This window comes from Seriola aureovittata, chromosome 11 (genome assembly GCF_021018895.1).
Source record: "Seriola aureovittata isolate HTS-2021-v1 ecotype China chromosome 11, ASM2101889v1, whole genome shotgun sequence".
Lineage (NCBI taxonomy): Eukaryota > Metazoa > Chordata > Actinopteri > Carangiformes > Carangidae > Seriola > Seriola aureovittata.
Genome location: NC_079374.1, coordinates 23,057,700 through 23,081,120, shown reverse-complemented (window position 1 = coordinate 23,081,120; position 23,421 = coordinate 23,057,700). Strand labels below are relative to the sequence as shown.

The 23,421-nt window shown below is 40.2% G+C and overlaps 1 protein-coding gene across 3 annotated transcripts in view; it reads right to left on the bottom strand.

Moving 5' to 3' along the window:
* The window catches only part of col18a1a (collagen type XVIII alpha 1 chain a), a 75,528-nt gene that overhangs the window by 11,346 nt on the left and 40,761 nt on the right, over window positions 1-23,421 (bottom strand). For all 3 annotated transcript variants that reach the window (XM_056389540.1, XM_056389538.1, XM_056389539.1), the window contains 18 exons: window positions 18,775-19,316; window positions 16,408-16,491; window positions 14,778-14,849; window positions 10,647-10,725; window positions 7,764-7,894; window positions 7,072-7,098; window positions 6,427-6,633; window positions 6,161-6,187; window positions 5,925-5,987; window positions 5,711-5,788; window positions 5,537-5,587; window positions 4,680-4,802; window positions 4,491-4,553; window positions 3,607-3,651; window positions 2,684-2,815; window positions 2,417-2,488; window positions 1,661-1,687; window positions 767-865 (listed from right to left, as the gene is read on the bottom strand). In XM_056389540.1, the coding sequence (XP_056245515.1) occupies window positions 767-865; window positions 1,661-1,687; window positions 2,417-2,488; window positions 2,684-2,815; window positions 3,607-3,651; window positions 4,491-4,553; window positions 4,680-4,802; window positions 5,537-5,587; window positions 5,711-5,788; window positions 5,925-5,987; window positions 6,161-6,187; window positions 6,427-6,633; window positions 7,072-7,098; window positions 7,764-7,894; window positions 10,647-10,725; window positions 14,778-14,849; window positions 16,408-16,491; window positions 18,775-19,316 (1,922 nt within the window). The remainder of the gene's footprint in view (window positions 1-766; window positions 866-1,660; window positions 1,688-2,416; window positions 2,489-2,683; window positions 2,816-3,606; window positions 3,652-4,490; window positions 4,554-4,679; window positions 4,803-5,536; window positions 5,588-5,710; window positions 5,789-5,924; window positions 5,988-6,160; window positions 6,188-6,426; window positions 6,634-7,071; window positions 7,099-7,763; window positions 7,895-10,646; window positions 10,726-14,777; window positions 14,850-16,407; window positions 16,492-18,774; window positions 19,317-23,421) is intronic.

Below are 23,421 nucleotides of genomic sequence, written 5' to 3'. Positions count from 1 at the left end.
ACAAAAGGCATAAGAGATACAAATTAAATATAAGATATTAACTTTATTGACTAACCCAAAACTGGCTACAACACATTTCAGATTAAACACCCACATTATGTCTGATATACTTCAAAATATGTTTGATATATTGACAAAATAATCTTAACTCAAGGTCCACTTACTAAGGAGCTGCATCTCACGGTCTTCATCAGTGGATGGAGTTTACCCAGTTGTCATCACATGACTTAAGTATGGGTAAGAACTGAGCAATCTCCATGACAACTAAGCAAACTCCATCCACTGGTGAAGACAGTGATGTGTAATGGAAAGCCCTGGAAAATGCCAGTAAATGGACTTTGAGTTAAACGACTATTTCCAAGGTCGAGAATGAATGTTAATGCTTATATTAGGTACATCTTGTTAGAGATGATGCTAGCTGCATCATGTTAATGTCTGTGTGACTTTTTCCTTAAAAAAACAAAATAATAATCTTTTCATGCAGAATATAATCAATACTAAAGACTTCAGGAATCACCTTTTGTGGCCGCGAGTGTAAATGGTCCATAAACATAAACATTTGAAAATGCTAAATATTTTCCTCTGAAAAGTGTCTGTGGGGTAACATGGTAAACCAAATCCTGTTACATCACACAGGTTTCAAACATCTAACACTATGTTAACACTATGACTGTTCAACAGCTATGAGACCTCTGCTATCCAGTGCTGCATGAAATATTCTATTTTTTGTCAGAATGACAGATGTAGAGGGAAATCTCTTTTTCACCTGAGGTCCAGGGAAGCCATCCAACCCTGGTCGCCCGTCCTTTCCTACAAGACCTTCAGCGCCCTTCTGACCCGGTATGCCAGGCAACCCAGGTTCACCCTGCGGAGCCACATTCAGGTTATACCATTGAAAAAAAACAAACCTCAGTGAAACACATATAAGAACGTTATTGTAAAACTGCATTCTGACAGCAGGAATAGCACAAAGACCAAATAGTTTCACCTCCATCAGCAATTAACTTTACAATGCTCTTTAAAAAACTTCATGTTCAGTTTCAAACTCAACACAGGACTGTCTGCATTAATATTATTTCAGCCGACGCTGAAAATCTGAATGACAATCCAAAGATGATCCATATTCAGAGAAGCAGCTGTGACTGTTCTGTGCTATGTTGTTACTGTTTAAGTTCCTTTAGACAGTGTTTTTATATTAACACTGAATTTAATTACTACTTGTAATGTAAAGTGTTTGCTCGCACTGTGTGCCCCAAACCAAAGCTGAAACAGCAGCCTAGAATGGTTTTGCAATGTTGTTGTTTCTGCTGGTTGAGCAGGCACACGGATGAATGTTTGCTAACACATGAAGTTGGGGATACATTCTTGCTGTGACTTTGTGGTCAAAAGTCACATCATAGCACTTGTATCAAGAATATTTTCATATTACTACTTGATACAATCAATTTTGTTATTTTCATTTCTGTTTGTGTGTTGGTGTTATCTTTTTCAAGATAATGCCAAGACCTTACTTAAACCTTGGGCTGAGTTATTTCTGATTACACACTCAATACAAGACCCTTTTTTGGTTCATCAGTTTACCATCAAAGTAGAGAAACTATGTGAGTCGGGAAGGGGTAAGAAGACTACTGGATTACTGGAAAAATCCTTATTTACTTACTGGAAGTCCAGGTAAGCCAGGAGGACCCTGAAGAAACACAACATTTGTCTTGGTTATTTGCCAGCTCATGTGTTTTGCTCCTGTATTTACAACTTCCAACTAAAAATTGTTGGACAAGTTCCAGTTAAATATTATGTAAAACATAGAACCACATTATACATTTAATTACACTTAGTTATACATTTTATTATACATTAATGATGTTTTTATAGAAAATGACACTGTGTAAGCCCATACCATTAAACTGTACTCAAAACACAGTAAAATGATTACACAGGTCTGCGGGCCATACCTGTCACCTGTTTACCTGGCTTTATATGTAATCAACCAAGTGGCCAATAGGACTGAACAAACTTTCTTCAAAAACCGATTAACTAAGTAATACAAATAAGACTAAAGTGACTGATCATTTGAATTTAAAATGAAATTTAAATTAAAAATGTAACATGCTGCTCTTTATGAATGTGAGGCCATCTGTGGGGATGAGCTCATGTCACAGATGTCTTACCCTGTTTCAAAATTCATAATAGTGCTGCCATAAGAAACCATTTCAAGTGGGAAAATGGGAAACACTGTTCTTACTTCCAGATATTTTTGTTCCTTTAAAGCTGCTGATCAGAGACTCACTCTGGTTTGTTATAGGGAGACTAAAACTATATTCAAGAGGAACTTTTACTCATTTTAAACTTTGCCTTTAATATTAAGAGAGAGATATTATCTTCCACAGGACCTTAAGTCTTACTATGCAGGACTGACCTGACTTCCTTCTGGTCCTCTGACGCCAGGAAATCCATTGGTGAAACCTCCACCAGAGCCCTCCATGTCATCCTTCAAACACCAATAAAGATTTTACAACAAGCTCTTAAAAACACATTTTTTTTCAGTCTTTTTTCTTGTAATTTGAGATTAAATTCTGATTAAACAAATAAGATTCACTGATGTATATTTTAAACAAAGTGATGTTGTAACTCAGCTTCACTTCTGTGTATCTGACACACACTGACACACTCAAAGAGAACTTACAAATCCAACACGATAACTTGGTCCAGGAGGCCCGGGAGGTCCAGGTTGCCCAACTGGTCCAATGGGTCCAGGCAGACCTGCCAGTCCAGGCTCCCCTGCAGGTCCCGGTAAACCAGGGTTTCCTGGAGCTCCCTGCAGGATGGTAGGACAGAAGTAAAATCAGTGTTTAGAATAAATAAATAAAACCTAAAATAAAACCAAACACACATGTTTTATCTATAGTGAAGTGCATGTAAACATGTTAAGGTCATGTTTTAAGTGTCACCTGTGTCATGCAGCTTTTAGTTACCAGTACTAGTAAGTATTTGAAAGGACATCGGAAAACTGCAAAAACACCCATGCTAATTTCTCTGAGACCAAATTCAGATGTCACTAAATGTTAAATCAAACCATAGCCAGCACTCAGATTAAACTTTAAGTCAAGTCTGTAGCTGACAATATTTGACAAACATTTGCATATTGTTAGAAGACACAAATCCCCTTTGATAGCTGACGTGTACCTGCAGATGGGAAGGCTTAGAGTAGGAGGAGGATAAATAGTGAGGCAGCAGATTGGTGAGAAAAGAAACGTAGGAGCTTGGCTGGAGAAATGAAAGGGAAAGTTTTAGAAATAGTTGGATGAATGTCATTCTAGTTGTTAAGTGGACACCATTACATATGTCTGGTATCCCAAAAGCACATGAATTTTTGACTTACACTTGAATTTATGTTCCTTCACAGGCTTATTTCTAAGGAAGTCTTCTCTACTACTGGTTACAACAAGGGTCATTTGGATTGGTTTTGTTTTGGAGAATAGATCTAACTGTAAAGTGTCAGCTACTTCAGAGTAAAAAAAAAAGAAAAAAGAAAAAAGAAAAAAGAAAAAAGAAAAAAGAAAAAAGAAAAAAGAAAAAAGTAAACAAATTAAAGTCATAAATCCGCACCTTCTCTCCAACTGCTCCTGGAAGACCCAGCTCGCCTGAATCACCCTAAGGCAGGAAAAAGGACGTGTTATCAGATGAAATATGAATATAAATACAAAGAAGACGTGTGCGACTGACCACAATATATCAGAGTTCTGTACCACCTACAAATGTAGAGAAAAGCTGTTTTTCCTTTTTCTCAGACAAGGCTATATAAGATCATTTTTTAACATTTAGCTCTTTAACACATCTGATTCCTTACAAGATTCAGCATTTGGGAGGTTTGTCTTCTAGCAGGAACATGGAGCCTACCTCTTAGCAATGATTCCTACAGTCATTACTTTTGATTCATGTTATTTTACCACCTGCTCATCAGCAGCTCCTGCTCATTTAGTGCTGTGTTCATCCCACATTACACAAAGGAAGAGGCAAATAACCAGACTATCAAAAGTCTCAGCAACAGGTTTTCCTGCCACCTCAAGTGCTTCTAATGTTACCTAAAGATTCAAATTGTGACATGAATTGTGTCACACAGAGTAATGGGACTAAACAACCGCCAACAACATCAGTCCCCAGGTTGGTTAATGGCCTGTGTGCCCAGTGGAACTGAAGTGTGGCCGTTCACACACATATTGCAAATTATTATCAGGAACCATGACCCTTGGAAAACAGTAGCAGGTGTGATAATCACACGGAAGAAATAAAAAATATTATTTGTTTGGTAATAACAGTTTTGAACTAGTAAGTACAAGTCAAAACAAGTCTACTTTTATTTTATTTTTTTGCAAAAATTACATTTAATTTCAGTTTGACTTTAAACAGTTAAATGTCATTTCTACACAGAAGTTACAGAGATGCTAAAAATTAGATTCTGGTATTTTTGGAGACGAAAACAAGGACATTACCTTTTCTCCCTTGGGACCAGGAGTTCCTGGGAGGCCATCAGTACCCGGTAAACCAGGCAAACCCTGGAGGTCAAATGATTCGGTTCAGGTGTACAGCAGTTGTTGATTTGGTTAGACTGTGCAATCTAATGTGCAGTTTAGGGAGTTATCGGTCCAGTGGTTTTGGGAGACAAGAATATTGACACTCACAGGTTGACCGGGCGCCCCGTCCTTTCCTGGAGGTCCTAATGCCCCAGGACTCACTGCTGGGCCAGCTGTAGAGGGACCAGGAAGCCCAGGTGGACCAGGGGGGCCTGGAGGCCCAGGCAGTCCCTACAACAAAAAACATACTGTATAATCAGTTTACTGTAATCCCTGATGTCTTTGCAGATCAAAGATTCGTAGCTGCATAAAAGATGAATGAAGCAGAAATAGAATCTTTCAACAACAATTCATGTTCTTCATGCGTCGATTTTGACAGTCAGGACACAAACTTATTACAGTCAGTGAAACCGGGGGTAGATCAGGCCAACACATCAGATCACAATCTTTTGTAAAGAAGTTGTCATTGTATCTTTCTGCCACTATGACGCTTCTTTTTGATGTTTGTCCGCTCACTGCTACTCTTTGCCCACAATACTGTCTTCTGTATAAAAACTGTGATTCAAACCAATCTCACTTGTTGCTTAGTTCATATGGAGTATTCGTTTGGACAGCGCAGTTATTCATTTATGAGCTGCTATGTGTAAGTACTTAAATTTAAAAGTTCAGTCGCTGCTGACCAGCTCGCCCCGGCTCGTCCTACCTTGGGTTTCTCATCCCACAGATGGACTGCAACTTTGAGTTAGCAGACTAGCTGTTTAGCTGTTAACAATGCGCTGGGTAGCAGTGATTGAACCTTTTATAAATTAAATATATCTAAACATAGCACCTTTTATGGATGTGATCTGTATGATTCATCTTAAAAGTAGATCATATGCCAAAGTAAGATTATCCACAATATAAGATTGTCAGATCTGAGTGTTTAAAGCCAACAAATTTCAAACAAAACTGTGAATGCTCCTCACCCGGATAGATTCCAAGTCAGGGAACCCTGATCCTTCCATGTCCACAAAGGTCTGAAATCAATCAGTTGAAATCAGTTGAATTACTCAACAAATGATTCACATAAGTAGGTGGTTTTCTGCTGAAATAGTTTCTAGATGTTATCAAGCATGTGACTGAGGCCAAGATTGACTCACAGATCTATATCCTGGTCCGGGAGGTCCAGGGAGTCCTGGGGGTCCCCTGGGGCCAGGTTGACCCTCTCCACGGTCTCCCTGCATGAACAAGACTCATTAAGACAAGATATGCTAACCCTACAACAGAGATTTAAACTCAGATTATTTCATGTTATTTTATTATACTTTATTCTACTTTTTTTTTTTAATGTTTTTCTGTAACTGAGCATCTTACCTTCTCTCCTTTGGTTCCTGGGTCACCTGGGGTTCCTGGGAAGCCTGGAGGTCCATCAGGACCCTGTGTTGAAGAAACCATAATGTAAGTGAACTACATCAGGGAGGTAAACAAAGAAAAGGTCTCTACTTTCACAACCCATCATCACACAGTGTTTTGACTGTTGATATGAGTCATTGATCAGTGTTCTTTGTATTGTGCAGGGCAAAAACAAACAAACAAAAAAAACAACTTACAGTTTTTCCATCCTCACCAGGATCACCCTGCGAGATGGAAATAAAAAATAAAATAAATGAATTACTGATATATAATACAGGTAAAATCGGCCGAAATAACATTTAACTCTATTTTCCAACTTTTAAAAAGAAAATGTTTGAAACTTTAGAGTGAAACAGTTTCTCAACACGTAAACTATGACAAACACGGTAGATGTTGTTTCAACAAAAACAGCACAACTGTATTTAGTGTTGCCAAGTAAAAAATATATCTCCAGTCTACTAACTGGCTCTCCATCAGCTCCCGGTGGTCCCTGGGGGCCTGGGACACCTTGTGGTCCAGCTGGTCCTCGGGGTGCAGGGGCCCTTGAAACAACTGAGCCGTCATTGCCAACTGAAAATTCAGTTGCGGGCCCTGGAGGGCCAGGGGGGCCAGGGGGCCCAGGGAGGCCGGGATCACCCTTCTTTCCTTGGTATCCAAAGCCTGCACTGCCCTGGAGATGAAGAAACATCAGAGTGAACTGAGACTTTGATTAGACAGGAGAAATTAAAAATTTAAGCTTCTCCATATCTGTCATTTCAAGGTGTAATATTTTTCTGAGCCATGTCTTCCTGGAGCTTTACCAGAACCCAACACACTGAGAAAAACACTACTGAAAATCCCCTACTGTACATTAATGTATTAACAGAGCTGTTCAAGTCAGGGACGAAATAACAAGCTGTAAAACACCAGTATCATAGATCAGTCCACTGTTTCTACACAAAACCTGTCTCATCTAGAAAGCAAACGGGCCATGTTGATGAAGAAGAGTAAGTGACAAAGACAAAAGGTAATTATTTAATATTAAGTAACCTGTAAAACATCTTGTTAACTAAGCCTTAGAGAATTAAAATCGAAGTCACCTCAAAAAAAGAGACCATTTGTAACGTACCTTAGTTCCCTTCTCCCCTGGTTCTCCCTGATAATTCAAAGAAGAAACAGCGAAGTCAGTGCCAACAGATTTGATTGGCTGTTAGATTTCAACCCAAAACACAAAAAGACACTTACACAAATATTCACAGACATATTTCACCTAAAATACCTCAGTCATATTGAATGTATCCACTGTCATTAGAGGTAGCACCAGTGGAAATCAAATTCTGCTGAGTTACAGAACTGCACGCTCAAATGTTTGTTCTAAAATGTTTAATTTAATTAGTGTAGTATCGAATCCTCTTACCTGTAATACCAGCCTGTTAAAGTATTTCTAACTGTACCCTGATTAACATCATCATCATCGTTGTTGTTGTCATATACTTGAGCCTCAACATAACTCAGAACGTAACTTTTGATGGTCAATGGAAATAAGTTATGTTTAACTATTTCTTGTATTTTTCTTATGTCATACTGCAAATTTAACAGTTTCTGTTCCATTGTTTAAATATTAGAAAAATATATATTCATAAAACATATGATGCATATGCTTGAATTAAATTAGGACTTGTAGCTCCCTCTAGTGTTCATTTGGAACACTTCACCAAAGCTCATGTTACTTCCATCCTCCGTGCACTCCACTCCAACTCAAACCACATATCACAAATTACTTGTCTGGTACATATATTCCATCCAAAAAAAGATCCAAACCTTCTCTCCACGGGCACCCCCCCGGGAACTGGAGCCAGAGCTTGATTCTCCCTTCGGCCCAATTGGACCCCTATCTCCTTTCTCTCCTCTATCCCCTTGGTCACCCTTCTCTCCTTTAGACCCAACTGCTCCTGGAAAACAACGACAAAGGACAGAGTCATTGATGCCCTCATGAAAAGACCTTTCAGAAATGATTAACGACTGTATCCCACATCCCAAACAACAAAAAGGACATTTCCTGCGCCCACAAGAAGAGGAGAAAAGAGGAAAAGAAAATGACTTTTTGCTCGATGTAGCAAAAATCCCAGTGCACACGACGGCAATTTATAGGCCATGTCAAGGTTTCGAGGTGGTAATTGAGTACACCTTCCCACAACTGCATGCATCACCATCCTGATATTTATTTTCTGGTGTGACGCAAATTGACTTTGCACCCTTCCAACTGAATATGTCACTTTCAGTAGAGACCGCATGAAATGCAGTTCCCTTCTTCAGTTGTGTAGAAATCACCCATCTCCAACACTGCTGACATGCACAGCAAAATGACGTCCACTGCAGGTAGGCCTGTGCAATGCTTCAGTTGAGTGGTTAGAATTAAGCAGCAGAAAAATGGATCCCATGCCTCTGAAGGGATAAATAAGCACAGAATTCACTGAATGCATTTGAATGCTACACGTCATAGCATTAATAACCTCAGCTAGTGTGCAATGCTAGTTCTACCTGTTCCAATCCAAAACAAAAAAAAATATTTCTCTATCCTTTTCCTAGAAACAGACATCCAGACCATGCAACATACACTGTTTTACATGCTTTAATATCCATGAGAAAATCACTTGCTTCCTCAGTTGAGCTCCTCTGTTTACTCTGTGGGTTTTCAGGGGATTACAGCCTGAACATCCTAATTTTTCACTTCTGCTGACCTACAGTATATACAAACATGTCCACCACCCTGTAAAGTAAATAAATTCATGCAAAAAAGAAAAAAAAAAGAAAAAAAAAAAACACAGGAGATCCGGATGGTTGTCTCTGTGTTTTGAACTCCCTGACCCACCTGGTGACCCAGGAAGTCCAGGACTGGACTCAACAGAAACGTGCTGGGAGTCACTTGCTGAACACAAGGCAAAAGACAATGTTAAATTAAGTCTCCACATTAAAAGTATTTTCAGTCAGTGACTTGAATTCTCAAGTACATGAGGTAAGCTATTCTTTTTTTATTTTGTTGTATTGTTGTCTCTATGTAATCACTACTGTAGTAACTTAATGAGGTACTGTAAACCATAAAGATACTGTGGCAGCAGAATACTGATTTCCACTGGTTTAATGTCCATTCCTTGTGTTTTCTTGGCCCAAGTAATTCTCTTCTTCTGACTGGCCTCCCTCAGTGGTGGTTTCTTTGCAGCCATTCGACGGTGAAGGCCTGGTTCGTGCAGTCTCCTCCAGACAGTTGGTGTTGAGACGCGTCTGCTACTTGAACTCTGTGAAGCATTCATGTAGCCTCTAATCTGAGGTGCTGTTAATTGTCGATTCCTGAGACTGGTAACTCTAATGAACTTCTCCTCTGCAGCAGAGGTAAGTCTTGGTCTTCGTTTCCTGGGACGGTCCTCACGAGAGCCAGTTTCATCAGAGCGTTTGATGGTTTTTGCAGCTGCACTTGAAGATTCATTCAAAGTTCTTGCAATTTTCTGGACTTACTGACCTTCATTTCTGAAAGTAATGATGGGCTGTTGTTTCTTTTTACTGAGTTGAGCAGTTCTTGACGTAATACGGATTAATACAGTTGTCCAATAGGGCTCTTTACTGTATACCAACACTACCAAAACACAACTGATGGTGTCAAACACATTAAGAAATTCCACTAATTAACTTTTGACGAGGCACAGCTGTTAAATGAAAAACATTCCAGGTGACTGCCTCATGTAGCTCGTTAAGATAATACCACTACAATGCAAAGCTGTCATCACGGTAAATGGTGGCTACTACTAAGAATCTAAAATATGAAACTTCTTTTGTTTTTGTTTTAACACTTTTGTTTTCTACATAATTCCATATGTGTTTATTTAATAGTTGTGATGTCTCCAGTCTTGTTCTAACATGTAGAAAATACTCACAATAAAGAAAAACCCATGAACGGGTATGTGTGTCCAAACTTTTGACTTTTGGTACTGTATGTTTGAGATAGGTTTTCAATAAACCATAAAACACCTGCCAAATGTGTAATTCCTGATACCACCACTGGATGGTGGAGATGTTTCAACTTCTACACATTATGGCTTTAACACTTGATACAATTTCCACAAACATATTATGTGAAAATTAGAAAGTGGAGTATAGCAGCAGAAATAAATAACAGATTCTCAGATAATGGTAGTATGGGTTAAATCACTCAGTGAAAATGATTTAATTTGATGTAATTTACACAGCAAGCAATGTAGAGTGCTCCTCACAAATGAGGGATCACCGCTCCCCATATCGCATTACACCTGATATCCACTAGATGGAGACATGTGTCAGTGAATCTAAAGCATGTGCTGTTATAAACATTCTCCTCCATACCCAGCAGTTGAGTTAGTCACCTGTCAGCCTGTGGAAGTACAACATCTATTTCCCATCTTTTAAAGTGAAATGGAAAAAATTATGAATGACCGACAAAACAGCAAGGGATCTGTTCCGGCAGATCTAAAGGCATCTGTGTAATCACTCAAACAGAGATGCATTCAATTTTTTAACTGACAAACTCCTGCCTTGTACAAAAGAAAAGATTACAGAAATACAAAGTATATTCCATCTCAAGTTGGTGTTGAGCTCTCTCTGCAATCACAAAGGTCTAACTTGAGAAAAACTGTGTGTTTTTCAGAAAGTGTTGACTGTCACAAGTTAACTCACCTGTCTCTCTTGTAACAGACACCTCCTCTTTCTTGATGACCGGTGGCTGCTGAATGGGCCGAGAGGAAGGAGGAGTAGTCTGCAGGAAAACAATCATGCAACAGAGAGAGATACATATTTAAAAAGGGCAAACAATGGCATTTAAAGGCCATATTTCCACTGGTATCTCCGCTACACTGTGGAGCCTTAGAAACAATGTAGGAACCGTGTCACTGCATGGGAAAATGCTGTTCTTGTTCCCATCAATCCCAAACAATCCCAACAAAAATGACTCATGTTTCCGCCCTGTGTCACCATTCAACTCCACTAATGTTTATAGTTTGTGCTCTTCCTAACCGAATGTTTCCCAGCTCTACAACAAGCATATTTTAAACATGACTGAGTCAACATGTGCATGGCAAACCAAGGGCTGAGCAAAACATTTTTCTTTCTTTTTTTTTTTGGAAAAGTCAGACATCTCATGCCTGGGTCCTATTGCAAAACTCATCACATGTGAACCTTATTAGGGCTGTCAGGGAACACAGCCTCTGGTCTGTCACACTGATCTAGTCTGCAGCTACAACATGTCATTACCCAGAGTTATAGCAACACCTGGAGTTCAATCACTGAGTTTATTTAACAAATCACATCTTTGTATTTATGTGTACTGTATATATGTGGGGTCATCCTATTGCTGCTACTCTAAACCTCTCTTTTAACCTGCACCGCTGAACAAGTAAAGCTCCATGACCAAATAAAAGAGGTTGAGTTCATGGAAGGACATGGAGTGTGTGTGTGTATTTGTGTGTATACCTGCTCTTTCTGCCCAAATCTCCCTTTTCCTTGACCTTTGTGCTCACTTTTTACTACTGTATTAACCATTTAAATTAATTATTGCACATTGAAATAGCTTAATAAATTGCTTTGTGTGCCCTTTATAGTAAAGTGTGTTTGTGGGTAGGTTTTGTGGACGAAAGAAAGACAGGTCAGCCTTCAGTGTGCCAACAGTCTTCATGCCACTAAAAACACAGCAGGAAGAAGGTGAGAAGCAACAGGAATAATTGAATGATGGGTGGGGTGGGGGGTGGGGTGGGGGGTGGGGGGGTTACTTCTGCCTCCCAAACTGCCTTTCGGGCAAAAAGAGAGAGGGGGAGGAGATAATGCAAATACCCCCCTTGTGTAGCTCATTCTTCACCGGTTATACACCTCGAATTGTCACCTGTGGAATTCAAGAGAGGAGTGGGATGAAGAATGTAGAGGAGGGGGGCAGCTGAAGGAGCAAAGTGAAGCCAGTGTTGTTAATTAACCATTAACCAGTTTCCTCTGTGGGAAACGTTTCTCCTCGCTGTGCTGCACAGCACTGACTATGCTAAGAATTTGGCCAGGCCATTATTGAGTGTTGTAAGTTGATGTACATATTAACGTGATAAAGAATACCCTTCCTGTTCACTCCTTTACCTATCCATCATAGCTGGGGATGATTGGTGGGAGGGTCTCCCTTTAGAGCATAGTGATGATGGATTTGAACCACACAACCCCCCCCCCCCCGACTTTAAGAGCAGGTATGCAGCTCCGATGGCAAATCAACATATTCCACATACGCAGGAGGGTAGCTGTTTTCTTTCAGTGCATGTTCTATGAAGTACAGAGAGGAAACATATTGGAATTTGCACATGTTTGTGGTTGGCCTGAGGAAAAAATAAAAACTGTCCAACTGTTTATAAAATGCAGTAACAAAGGTTTGACTGTCATTTGTCTGACTCTTACTGGCTTTAGTGCAACAGAAAGGAATCAGAGTAAGAAACACGTAAACAGAAACCATGACCTCTACACCATTACCTCCCAAAAACATTCATCATGAAGATCGAAATGAAAAAAACAAACCAAAAAAAAAGTTTGCTACCTCACTTCTTTGTTTTGATTAGACAAATGTCAAAAGCAAGGCCCCTTTTTAAAACTCCTTGTGGATGTTTTAGCCCTCTACTTCAGTAAGTGTGTGTTGTAAAAGTCATCTGTGCATGACTTGGAGTTTGCTTTTCCTATCTTATAAGTTTTCTTCCCTGAAAACAGAATGCAACATAGCTCCATCAGCATTTCCCCCAGGCTGTTATTATGAAGATGAAGACGATCAGGCAAACACAAAACGCTAATTTATCCATTCCGTTTTATCTACTGATTGTAAATCAGTAAATCACTTCTGATATTTATTTTGTATTCTCTACATCGGATCAGCAGATTTAACGTGGAAAAGTGGACAGTATGTCTAAGGGCAACCTTACTAGATCCTGTAGAGATCTGGAGATATAACTATACCACAAAATTCTCATATGAAAAAGCAGAACATGAAGTGTGTTTCATAAAACTGAAAATATACTTTCATGCGCTTCATAGTCCTTTGTGAACTAACTGACCACATCAGACACAATGATTCCCACCACATCGAGTTAGTGTCATGCTCTGGAAACATTTCCTGTTTGGGCTTCATGCTGAAGAGCGACACTTCAGCAGTGACACTGTTAAGGATGACTGACTGGCTCTGCCATCTATCACCATGAATTCCAGGATGACAAAATGGAAAGTTTCACTTCTACAACTCTCTCTTGTCTAACTTGTCTTTGCCCAGACATGCCTTAATTGCACTGGTTGGACAATTGTGCAGAGTGTAGGTTATACTTTCTGTGAGCAGACATCAGACGGAAAAAACATCAGCAGGTAGGCATTAGATGCCAGCTGTTGTCTTTTACATTACATTGCATATTACATGATGGTAATAAATGCCTACTGAACAGATGGAAAAGCCCCTTGTAAAACCTACAGAGCATCAAGGCAAGAGTAAGTAGAGAAGTAATGATGAAGAGACTTCCGACTTGAGGTACCTGACCCTGCCCTCACCGTCTCCTTCTCCAACTTTCTTTCCACCTCCGTCAGTTCCTGTGCACAGCTGATTGAGAAACCAGTAAGAATAACAAAGCCTTGAGGCGGGGGGCTCCAACTTGGATCCGATTGAGTCCAAATTGACATCTGGTTTTTCCAACTCTCCACTATAATTGCGAGTGGGAGTGAACAGACGCACAGAGGGGAAGGTGCCGGGTGGAGCTCACGCTAGAGTATGTTGCAGTTTGCGTGGCTATCTTTGAGGGTGGGAAGATGTGAGTGGGTGTCTGTGGAATCTGATTGTGTGTGTGAGTGTGAGAGAGACAGAAAGCAGACAGAGGAAGACTGAAGGACAAAGCGGGGGGGGGGGTAGAGAGAGCGACAAGAGGAGAGATGAAGGAGGTTGCAAAAAGATACAAATAGATGCAATGATTTAGAGAACATACATTGGTGACTAAATGAAAAAAAAAGAAGAATAGCACAAGCATGACAGTGTGAGTGAATATGACAGGGCAAATTTGCACGTGCATGGGGATGAGAAACTATTATCTTGTCCGCTTTCATGCGGCCTGTCGGTTTAGGCCTTCATCCACGTGATAAGCTTCCATCTACATCTGCCCAGAGCGCGCACACCTCACCCAACACCAGGTAAACCCCCTGCAGGTTGAGCATGTGCAAGTTCTGAATCAATGAACTGAACACTAACATTCAAGATTAAAACCCTTCTTGCTGGCCTTACTTGTTGTGTGGGCTGCTAACGCCTTTAGGATGGGCACATTTTAACTCAGTCCAGTCTGATTAGAGGCAGCTCTTTATTTAAAACATCTTTGTATCCAAATGTATAACATAGAGGCATCTCGATTTCCAGACATCAACTCAGCAGTTTTTAATCTCTCTTGAGGGACCAGTGTTCACTCACTCACACCCAGTAACTTGAGTGGTGTATCTAACAATGGGATGACTCTGTTTGCGGAAGCACGGTCTGCTGTTAATCATCTTAGCTGGCTGGGTGGACATGTCTGGTTTGATCAGCTGTTTGAATCCTCTTTAGGGAAGCATTCTTCCTCTAATCATCCATTCATTTTTTTCTCCTTCTTACTCTTGTACACACTCTTGACTTTTTCCAGGAAGAAACTGATAAACCTGTAGTGTTTCAATATATTTATGTGTCGTTTAGTCAGGAATAAATGACGAGGAAAACAAAGCAACTGCATGTAAATATTGTAAAACCTTAAGAAGTAAAAGAGTTCAATTATAAAAGAAAAGGTTGTTCCATACCGTCCATCTGTCTCTCTCCACGGCTGGTTTTAAGGGTCTTCTTTCTTCATAGCCACTTCCTTCACCTGAAGCCTGAGGAGACCAACCATACATGCAACATTTCATTTCAAGCCCACAAGATATTCCTCTTGGTTTAATGCAGCGCATACAAACCTGTAATATCTGAAAACACGAGTGTCAGTTCATGAACTCTTTATGTGAATTCTTGGTCAATTTCAAGTCAGCTGTAATGGAATTTAGCAACAAAGAGAAATGTCTTTATTGCAAACCTGTACAAATATCTTAATTACATAATCTCAGTGCTGTTTGCGCTCCGTGTGACAGCATTAGTGGCCTATTTTAGTTGCTCATGTTGTTTTTATTGTTTTTTATGTCGCTTTCTTACTGGGGTCCCTTTTGAAAAAGATATTTTAAACTCAATGAGTCTTTCACCTGTTGAAATTAAGGTGTAATTTAATACTGAACTCAACAAACTGTACTAATGTCATTAAGTTAAATGCTTGTATGTTAGCTGTATCGACAATTTACATCAAGTACATAGGTCTCATACAATAAACTCCTGTTACATTCAAGGCTTCTTAGTAATTGAACATCTTGAATGTGTGCTCTGTACTGTCAAACAGCTGTGTGTGTGTGTATGTGAGGTTATCGTTTTGGATAAAAGGCACATCCTGAAATCTGAAACCTGTCATTTCCACTGCAATTGTGATTTCCCAGTCTAATCCAAACGACATCTAAAGATCTGATGACAGCGAGCAGTCAAGTCTTGAGGACAAGGTTTTGGTGGTCTCAGCGAGCAGAACAGCTGTGAGGGCAATGTTTTACTAAATAACAATTGAGGCTGCTGGTGGGCTGCAGAGAGGCACCTGTGTTTGTGTGTGGGTGGTCAGGGTCAGCAGTGACAGGGCTCCTCTCAGGCTCTTATCTGTTACAGATTTACTGTTGGAAAATAAGCGATGTAACATGCGGGACTAGATCAACACAGTCCAGTTAAATGTCATTACTTGCTTCTTCAGGGCATCTCGGCCCTAATTTAAATACTTTACAACAATTTTCAGTTACGTTTTATTAAAATTATTCAATTTTGACTTTTTTTAAGTTATATTTTTCAGGCATTTTTGCCTTTATTGTGATAGAGACAGTGAGAGAGAGAGAGACATGAAGGTTGGGGAGAGAGAGAGGGGATGACATGCAGCAAAGGGCCAGGGGTCGGATTCGAACCCATGGCCGCTGTGGTAAGGACTAAGCCTGTGTGGTACGTGCTCTACCAGGTGATCCACCAGGGTGCCTCCATTTTGACTATGACTTTGAACAGAATTGACCGTTTCCTAAGTTGGTTACTGTTGCTAAGCACATGTTTGTGATATCAGTGCCAGATTTAACATTGTAATCCTTAATGATATAGACAATGAGACCCTGCTTTCAGACAGGGCGTAGACAAAAGTAGGATTCTCATTTCAAGCCAAATTAAATGACAGTTGGTGGCAGATTTTATCAGCTGTAGCTAGCTAGCTTACTAAACTACACCTCTTCATTCTTTTAACAAGCAGTATCTCTCTTCCCCTGCAGTCATACTACAGCATATCAGTCACATGCAGAACATTATCATTAAAACGTGATTGTGACTCACCATATCGGAGTCATCCTCATCCTCTTCACAGTGTCTCTCAGCAGCACGGGGGTCTCCCACCACCCTCAGCTCACCAATGAGCCCCTGTTGCAAAGTAAGTACATGGTCTTTTGATGTTTGATGATTTATATATAGTAATGTAAGAACAACACTTGCTCTCACACACACACGCACACACGCACACACACACGACTTCTTACTTTCAACATATAAATATAGATGTTTATCTCTTGAATTGCTGCTAAGGCTTTGGCAATATTTCTCAGGGAATTCCCCATTTCCACAAAATCAGAGCGGTTTTTGATGTCTCCAGTTTAACCTCTGCCTGTGAAGTGCCATTATCTCTGTCCCGCACACATGATCTGATACATGTTCCCACACAGGATGCTCACAGATAGCATGAATGCTATCTTCCTGCCTATCAAAGGCCCATTAGCTCTGTATGTAGAAGTGCTGAGTTATTTGACGTTGACTCTCCGGGTCACATTTATGTCCCTTTGCGTCAAATGGATTTTTAAAGAGAACTTTGAAGATAAATGGAAAAAGGCTCTTTGACATTTTAACCCTGTCTCTACACAGACTTTTAATGGTTGTACTGATAGGGTCCCTTTTTGTTGCTTGCAATGTTTAGCTGACATGTTATGGTCTTTTTTAACAACTCACTTTAGATCTTTGTAATAAATCATAGATCTTAGTCACAAACAAGGCTAAACTGTAATCGCAGCAAGTTTTTGCTAGTGATAAGAAAAAGGGACATCTAAACAAATAATATTTCAGACTGGAATGTCCATTTTATAAATACATAAAGTAAATATTTAGATGCCAAAGATACTTCCCAAGTCTTAATTTGATTAGGTAAATTAAATTCACAAGACCCCGGGAGCCTAGGGTCGTGCTGAGGTCAACAAACAGCACATGGTTAACAAGACCTGAAAGAAGAAAATTCCCTTTATAAATAAGCGCTTTACAAAACAGCTTTCAATCACAAGGGAATACCTTAGACAGGCTTGTGTTCAACAGCGATATAAAACCAAATAAGCAGCAGTCCATACACAGCAATAAAAATGATTAAAATGATACAACTGAGAGAGGAAGCAAGAGATGATGTTTCAGCTGGGCAAACAACAGAAACTTTACTTCAAGGGCTTAGAGCCCGATTGGAACTACTTGTTTGGAATTTGAACATATTCACTTGTGTAAATATCTATTTCAAGGTCATTTATGTGCACATAACCAGCAAGATTCCATATTTAGAAATGCTGAATAGTGTAAAGTGCAGGGTAAACAATCACCATCATGTTAAAGTTTAACTCAAAATGAGGAAAACACCAAGGTGTTAAGGTCATGTTGGCCCTTGTGTATGTCCATTCCAAATAAGGCCATTATTTGCACAGAAAACAGTGACTTATTTAAAGTTATTGAAGGACATGCAATTCATACAGTAAAAGTATCTTAATTTCCATGAAAAATAACATTTGCATGAATCAAACAAACAGTAGCTTATCACTCCAAAGGGACCTCGGTTGTATTTTCAAGTCTGGCTTGAAAAGCAATGACGTAATGAGATATCTTTTATATTGGGAATTATTATTGTCAAAATATTTACTAAAGAGTCCAAAAAGTCTCTTTTCCCCAAATTCTAAGTGGACTTAAAAGACATAAAAGAGTCATTAAATACTGAGGAAAAGTGTGACACTGACGCAGTGGAGTGTCAAATTATACAAATTGTGTTTTCAACACCTAAATTGTTTTATGTTTTTTTCTCTTTTGCTTTTACTATTTTGATTTGTGCAAAAAAAAAAAATGCCAATGGTTTATCTGTTTAAAATAAGTAGTTGCATGCACAGAGGCAGAATGAACAGTTATCACTGATTGCATGTTTTGTCTGTGCAGGTAGCCATGGGTGAACTACAATAACCCTTTAACGGCTGGGGTCAACATTTGTTGCAGTCAACTGCTGAGATTTACTGCAGTCAAATGACTGCAGATAATTACATCCCAACTGTGAGGTTTCCCAATTATTTGCAGACAACTCTAAGGAGGATGGTGAGGTGGTGTGGACATTTATGTTATGCTTTTGGAGTTGGCCAATTTGGGCAATCAAGTCATATGAGGGTTATTCAGCCAAGATGTTTCACATGCCTGACTATGGAAAATCAAAACACCGCGCTGAACTTTTCCAAAGATTCTCGCAGCAGGAATCCCCATCACATCAGTGAGGTCAATGTCATAACTATTCCGTGCCAAAGCATCACGCACATATTTCTTTATCAACTATGAAAGCTTTTTTAAAAAATAAGGTATACATTTATACATTATATATCCCTTAAATTATTTAGAATTGTTTTCCTCAGCCCATGTACCCACCAGGAACTTCTCAGGATCAGCTCCTCCAGCCTGCCCAACGAAGACCCCGGCACCGGCCTCCAGCTCCATCTCATCCGGGGACCTCTCGATGCGCATCACCTGAGGGTCTGTGTCACAGTTGAGGTAGAACGTCACCTTGTCGTCCCTCACGGCGATAGCGAAACGGGTCCAGGTATCCCTCAAGGAGGGCACAAGGAACCTGGCTGCTTCATAGGACTGCTGTGAGTCGGGTTCTGTGTAGTACAGGATGACATTCTGGTTGTCACCCTGGACAGGTGACAGTTTGACACCCACATACATGATCTGCTGTGAGGCATCTGTGACAGAGAAGATGACTCCACCCCTGTCAGAGGTAGGTTGCAGGTTGAAGATGAGGGCAAAGTCTCGGTAGAATGGGCTCGGCAGGTGAGCGCGTGCCAGCTGGCCCGTGTTGGCATCGGGGCCAAAGACATACGCGGGGCTGTTGTCGGGCCCATAGACCCGGGTGATCTCACTAGGAGGAGGATCCCCGATCAGCTGCGTCAGGGTGACTCCACTGTCTTCTAGAGGGTGAGAGAAAAAAGATGTCAGGCCACAATATGCACCAAAATAAAGTGTAGGTTAGAAGGGAGGGCAGCATGGCAGGGTATAATGTTAGACCAGGCTCTATTAGGCTGTTGGTGGTTTGGCTTAAAGTGAATGTCTGATTGATGCAGGTACAAGCGCTGTCACGTGCACAGGACGGTAGTATTTTAAGTCTCTGTTGTACTAGAACACAAAAAATGAAATGGAAATCAACCACAACTTCCTCAAACCAAACTGTAAGCTTTTTTGAGAAGCCTTGGCAAAGCGACTCTTCTCAGGGGACCACAAACAAACAAACCATTTTTATGACTCCTAGACCACAATATGGAAAGGCCTGACATCCCCAAAGAAGGCAAGGGACTGGTCACAGGAGACTAAGAAAAACAGATGACTTTAGCAGACCTGTATTCCCAAAGACCGCTAACACCAAACTCCTGATTCCTAAACTGAAGGGAGGCACAGTCCAGGAGAGACAGTGCATGACTTGAGAGTTGATTAAGTGCTCACAGTATATGTGCCAGAAGAGTTAAACTCAAGATGAAACCATGCTGAGTTATAGTCTCTAGATGTGCTCTCTGCAAATGTCTATGGCAGGAAATCACATTAACAGACAAATTACACATTTAAAAACCTTTAAATTTTCTCATATTTTGAACCCCTGTCAATCACCTGCGTGCAGAATAAGGTAAAGACGTCACATTCCTGTAGACGCTAAAAGAAAACAGCACAACTCTTCCGACTTGTGTGTCATCTGTTAAATGTCACTGCTCCAGGGCACACAGGGACCAACAGCTGGGCCTCCTGCATATCCATGCTCACTCTTCCATCACCCTGGGTGACTCTGGTGAGGTCAGCGCATAATTATCAGAGGCGTTTAGGAAATGCAAGGAACACAAAGAGCAATGTGTGTTCATTCACACGCACGGTAAAGACAGCTTTTGTTTCCCTTTAGCGTCAAACTTGTTGCTGAATCTTTCTGCTTGTTCAAAAATAACATTTCCTCTTGTTAAAAGAAAAATCACAAAAATCACTGTTTTGGGAGAACACTTGATGTAGTTTCTGGTGCTTTGAAGAAATGCTTTGGTTTACCACCTGGTGACTAATGTGCGAGCTCTATTGCTCAGTTCAAAGCCTCCCCACTGCCTCGACTGCTGGAGATCAGTGGGGTCGGCAGTTGGCTTTGTTGAGAGCTTAAACACGCAAGGTGTTCAGCTGAACCCGAGGTCCTGCTTTCCGCTGTACAAGCACAAACACCACTCTGCATATTCTGCCTGCTGTCTGAGAGCTAAAGATGTTTTAATTTGAATCTGAGCTTACAGAGAACCCAGTCAAGCTGTAACAAGACAGCAACAAAAATACATTCCAGTATTATTTATGCAGTTCCCCCTCTCTGCTGATAGTCTTATTTAGAAATGTCTGTCCTATCAGTAGCTGACTTATCACTGTACATTCTGACTAAAGTGTACACGCAAGTGATGTATAATGATGTGCCAAAAATACCAACTGAATCTGGAACAGCCACATTTCAATGAGTGATACAAATGTGAAAAAGCCTTTTTTTTTTGCAAGATCTGATTTAGTTGACTGTAAAAATGATCACTTCAATTTCAAAATAGGATCTTGGTGGAAAATCCAATAACATATACAATACAGAATATTTTGTCAAGTTAAGGGACAAATTCAAAGAGGATATCTGTCTAAATATCTATAAAAAACATTCATGTCACTGGGTAAAAAACTTTTTCTAAATCCTGAGAGACACATAGCACAACATAAACCAGGCATGTTCTACCTAAACTGAAATATGTTAACCGTAAAATGACAGATGCAAACAGACAAGGAGAGTACCGGGTTTAGAGCCACACTGCAGCATGGATGGCACGAACAATAAACGGTCATTTGCACCAGGCTGACCAGATGTTTACTCTGATAAAGTCAGAACGAGAAACCTCAAGGGTCTCCTCAGTGGGCCTGTGCTCACATGTCTGAACCTGCCTCCCTCCTATGCACACTCTCTGCCAGAGCAGGGCTGAAAAAGGCAAAACTTAGTAGTAGCAATTCAGTGATGAAATCCATCATGTGGGAAAGCACACCATTTTAATTTGTAAATCCCCCTGCTGCGGGTGCTGAGGCCGACATGTGAGCTACCTTTAAAGCAGAAACACTCCATAACTGAGCATGTATGGTTCCTCTTTTTCCAATAAAAACATAACATGACATTTATTTTTGGCCTGAATGACATTGATTGTGCTTAAAAAATGCCTGTCTCCTCAGGCTGCAGTTCACTAGCTTGTTTAATTTTCAAAAAAACATGCAATTTGTTAAGCATAGGTTAAGCAGCTAGTCATAAAAATTATTTGATTTGTGTGCAGATTAAACTTCAAGGTCGGTAATAAGTTGGAATGTGAGGCGCATCTCTCAAACAGAGCACGGTTGTCCCTCAGCATGCAGCATGCCTCTAAAGTGCAAACTGAGGTTTCGGCCTCACGCTCCTCTCCTCTCTCTCCACAGCATCACCATCTCTTCCTCAAACATCTGATTTTCTAATGTACTTGCCAAATGACCAGCAGACATTCTTCTGGAACGTGTGTGCACAAGCTTTCCAAAGCCCTAATTAGTGAAACATCTCTCCCATTGGTCATCACTCGTGCCGACCAGATGTGCACTCTTTTGGACTATGTTCAGAATTTACCAAAAAGAAGAAGACCCAAGGACTGCAACTAAACACTAGATGCAAAAAGTATCACTATTTACTTCAAATCTGAAAAAAGAAAAAAGATATCCTGATGCAATTCTGCCAGATGTCTACACGGAATAAAAGAAAGTTTAGGACTGTAAATAAAGACAATTTGGTTAGGGGATGTAAAGCACATAAAAAGGTTTGACCAGCTTTGGTCCTCCAAAGGAATTCTTTGGTGAAGCCCGTCCAATGTGCCCGCATTGTCAGAAAAGAGCCAGCCAGTCATTCCCTCTCAGAGATCAAAAATTGTCGGGTACACAGGGTTCACCATTAGCATTTTAAGTGCAATCTCAATTCAGGTTTTCCAAATAGCTTTTGTTGTCCAATGACAGCTTCAAGGCCAGTTGGGTATAGAAACCAAGAGTTGATGAATGGAATGCTGTAGGGTTTATGGTGCTAGTTTGTCTTGTCAAGACGACCATTAACTGACCAGGGACACAGCTCTTTTTCGTCTCCTAACATTCCAGGATGGGGCACCAGAGTTTGTGATACCCTGTTGATAAAGCTGTATATACAGTGCAAAACTGTATATACAGCTTTGGGAAGTACAGGATCCTGTCTAATCCATGGGAAAACATTTGAACATCTGGACTGTCTGGAGAAACCTTATAGTTTCACTGACTACGCTCTATCACCATTTAAAACATCCCTTGAGGCCTGCTGACAAGGGCAATGATCTCTCCCCTCACTCTGCAAAGAGCTGGTCAGTGGTCTGACCGTGTGTTTGGAGAGTTCACCTCTAGAGACATGAAAATTACAGTCCCATGATTGTAAAAAAAAAAAAAAAAAAAAAAAAGCATAAACTATGTATGTAGCGCTTGTCAGACAATTGATTTAAAAGGGAAGCTAATTGAGTTTGGCCACAAGATATATTGGCTGTGTTTGCTTTCTGGCTGTTAGATCCCTGTTTGATCTTGTGGTTTCAGTGTCCGGCTGTTCGCAGGGTTGAAGAGAGTCATTTGTGATGCTTATAATGTTAAATCAATGTCAAGTACTTGGTGGAATCGATTCTATCTGGGGAAATAAAATACTGTATAAGATTTGGTTTGACATGACAAATTCATTTACCTGTAAAAGCCTATTTTGGTGCTTAAGAGAATGTAAGCATTGATACATACAGTCTTATGTGAGGAGATATGGTTCCACGACTACTTTATGGAATTTACATACTACATAAACTATAGCAACATAAAAGCTATAGTGGCATATACAGGTAACTTTAAGGCCAAACCCAGGGTCAGAAAAAAATGAACACAGGATGTTTTAAATATCAAAGTATACTGGACGTCAACACCATGAATAAGTGGTCCTTTCTTCCTACAAAGTGTATTCTGTGAGCCGCT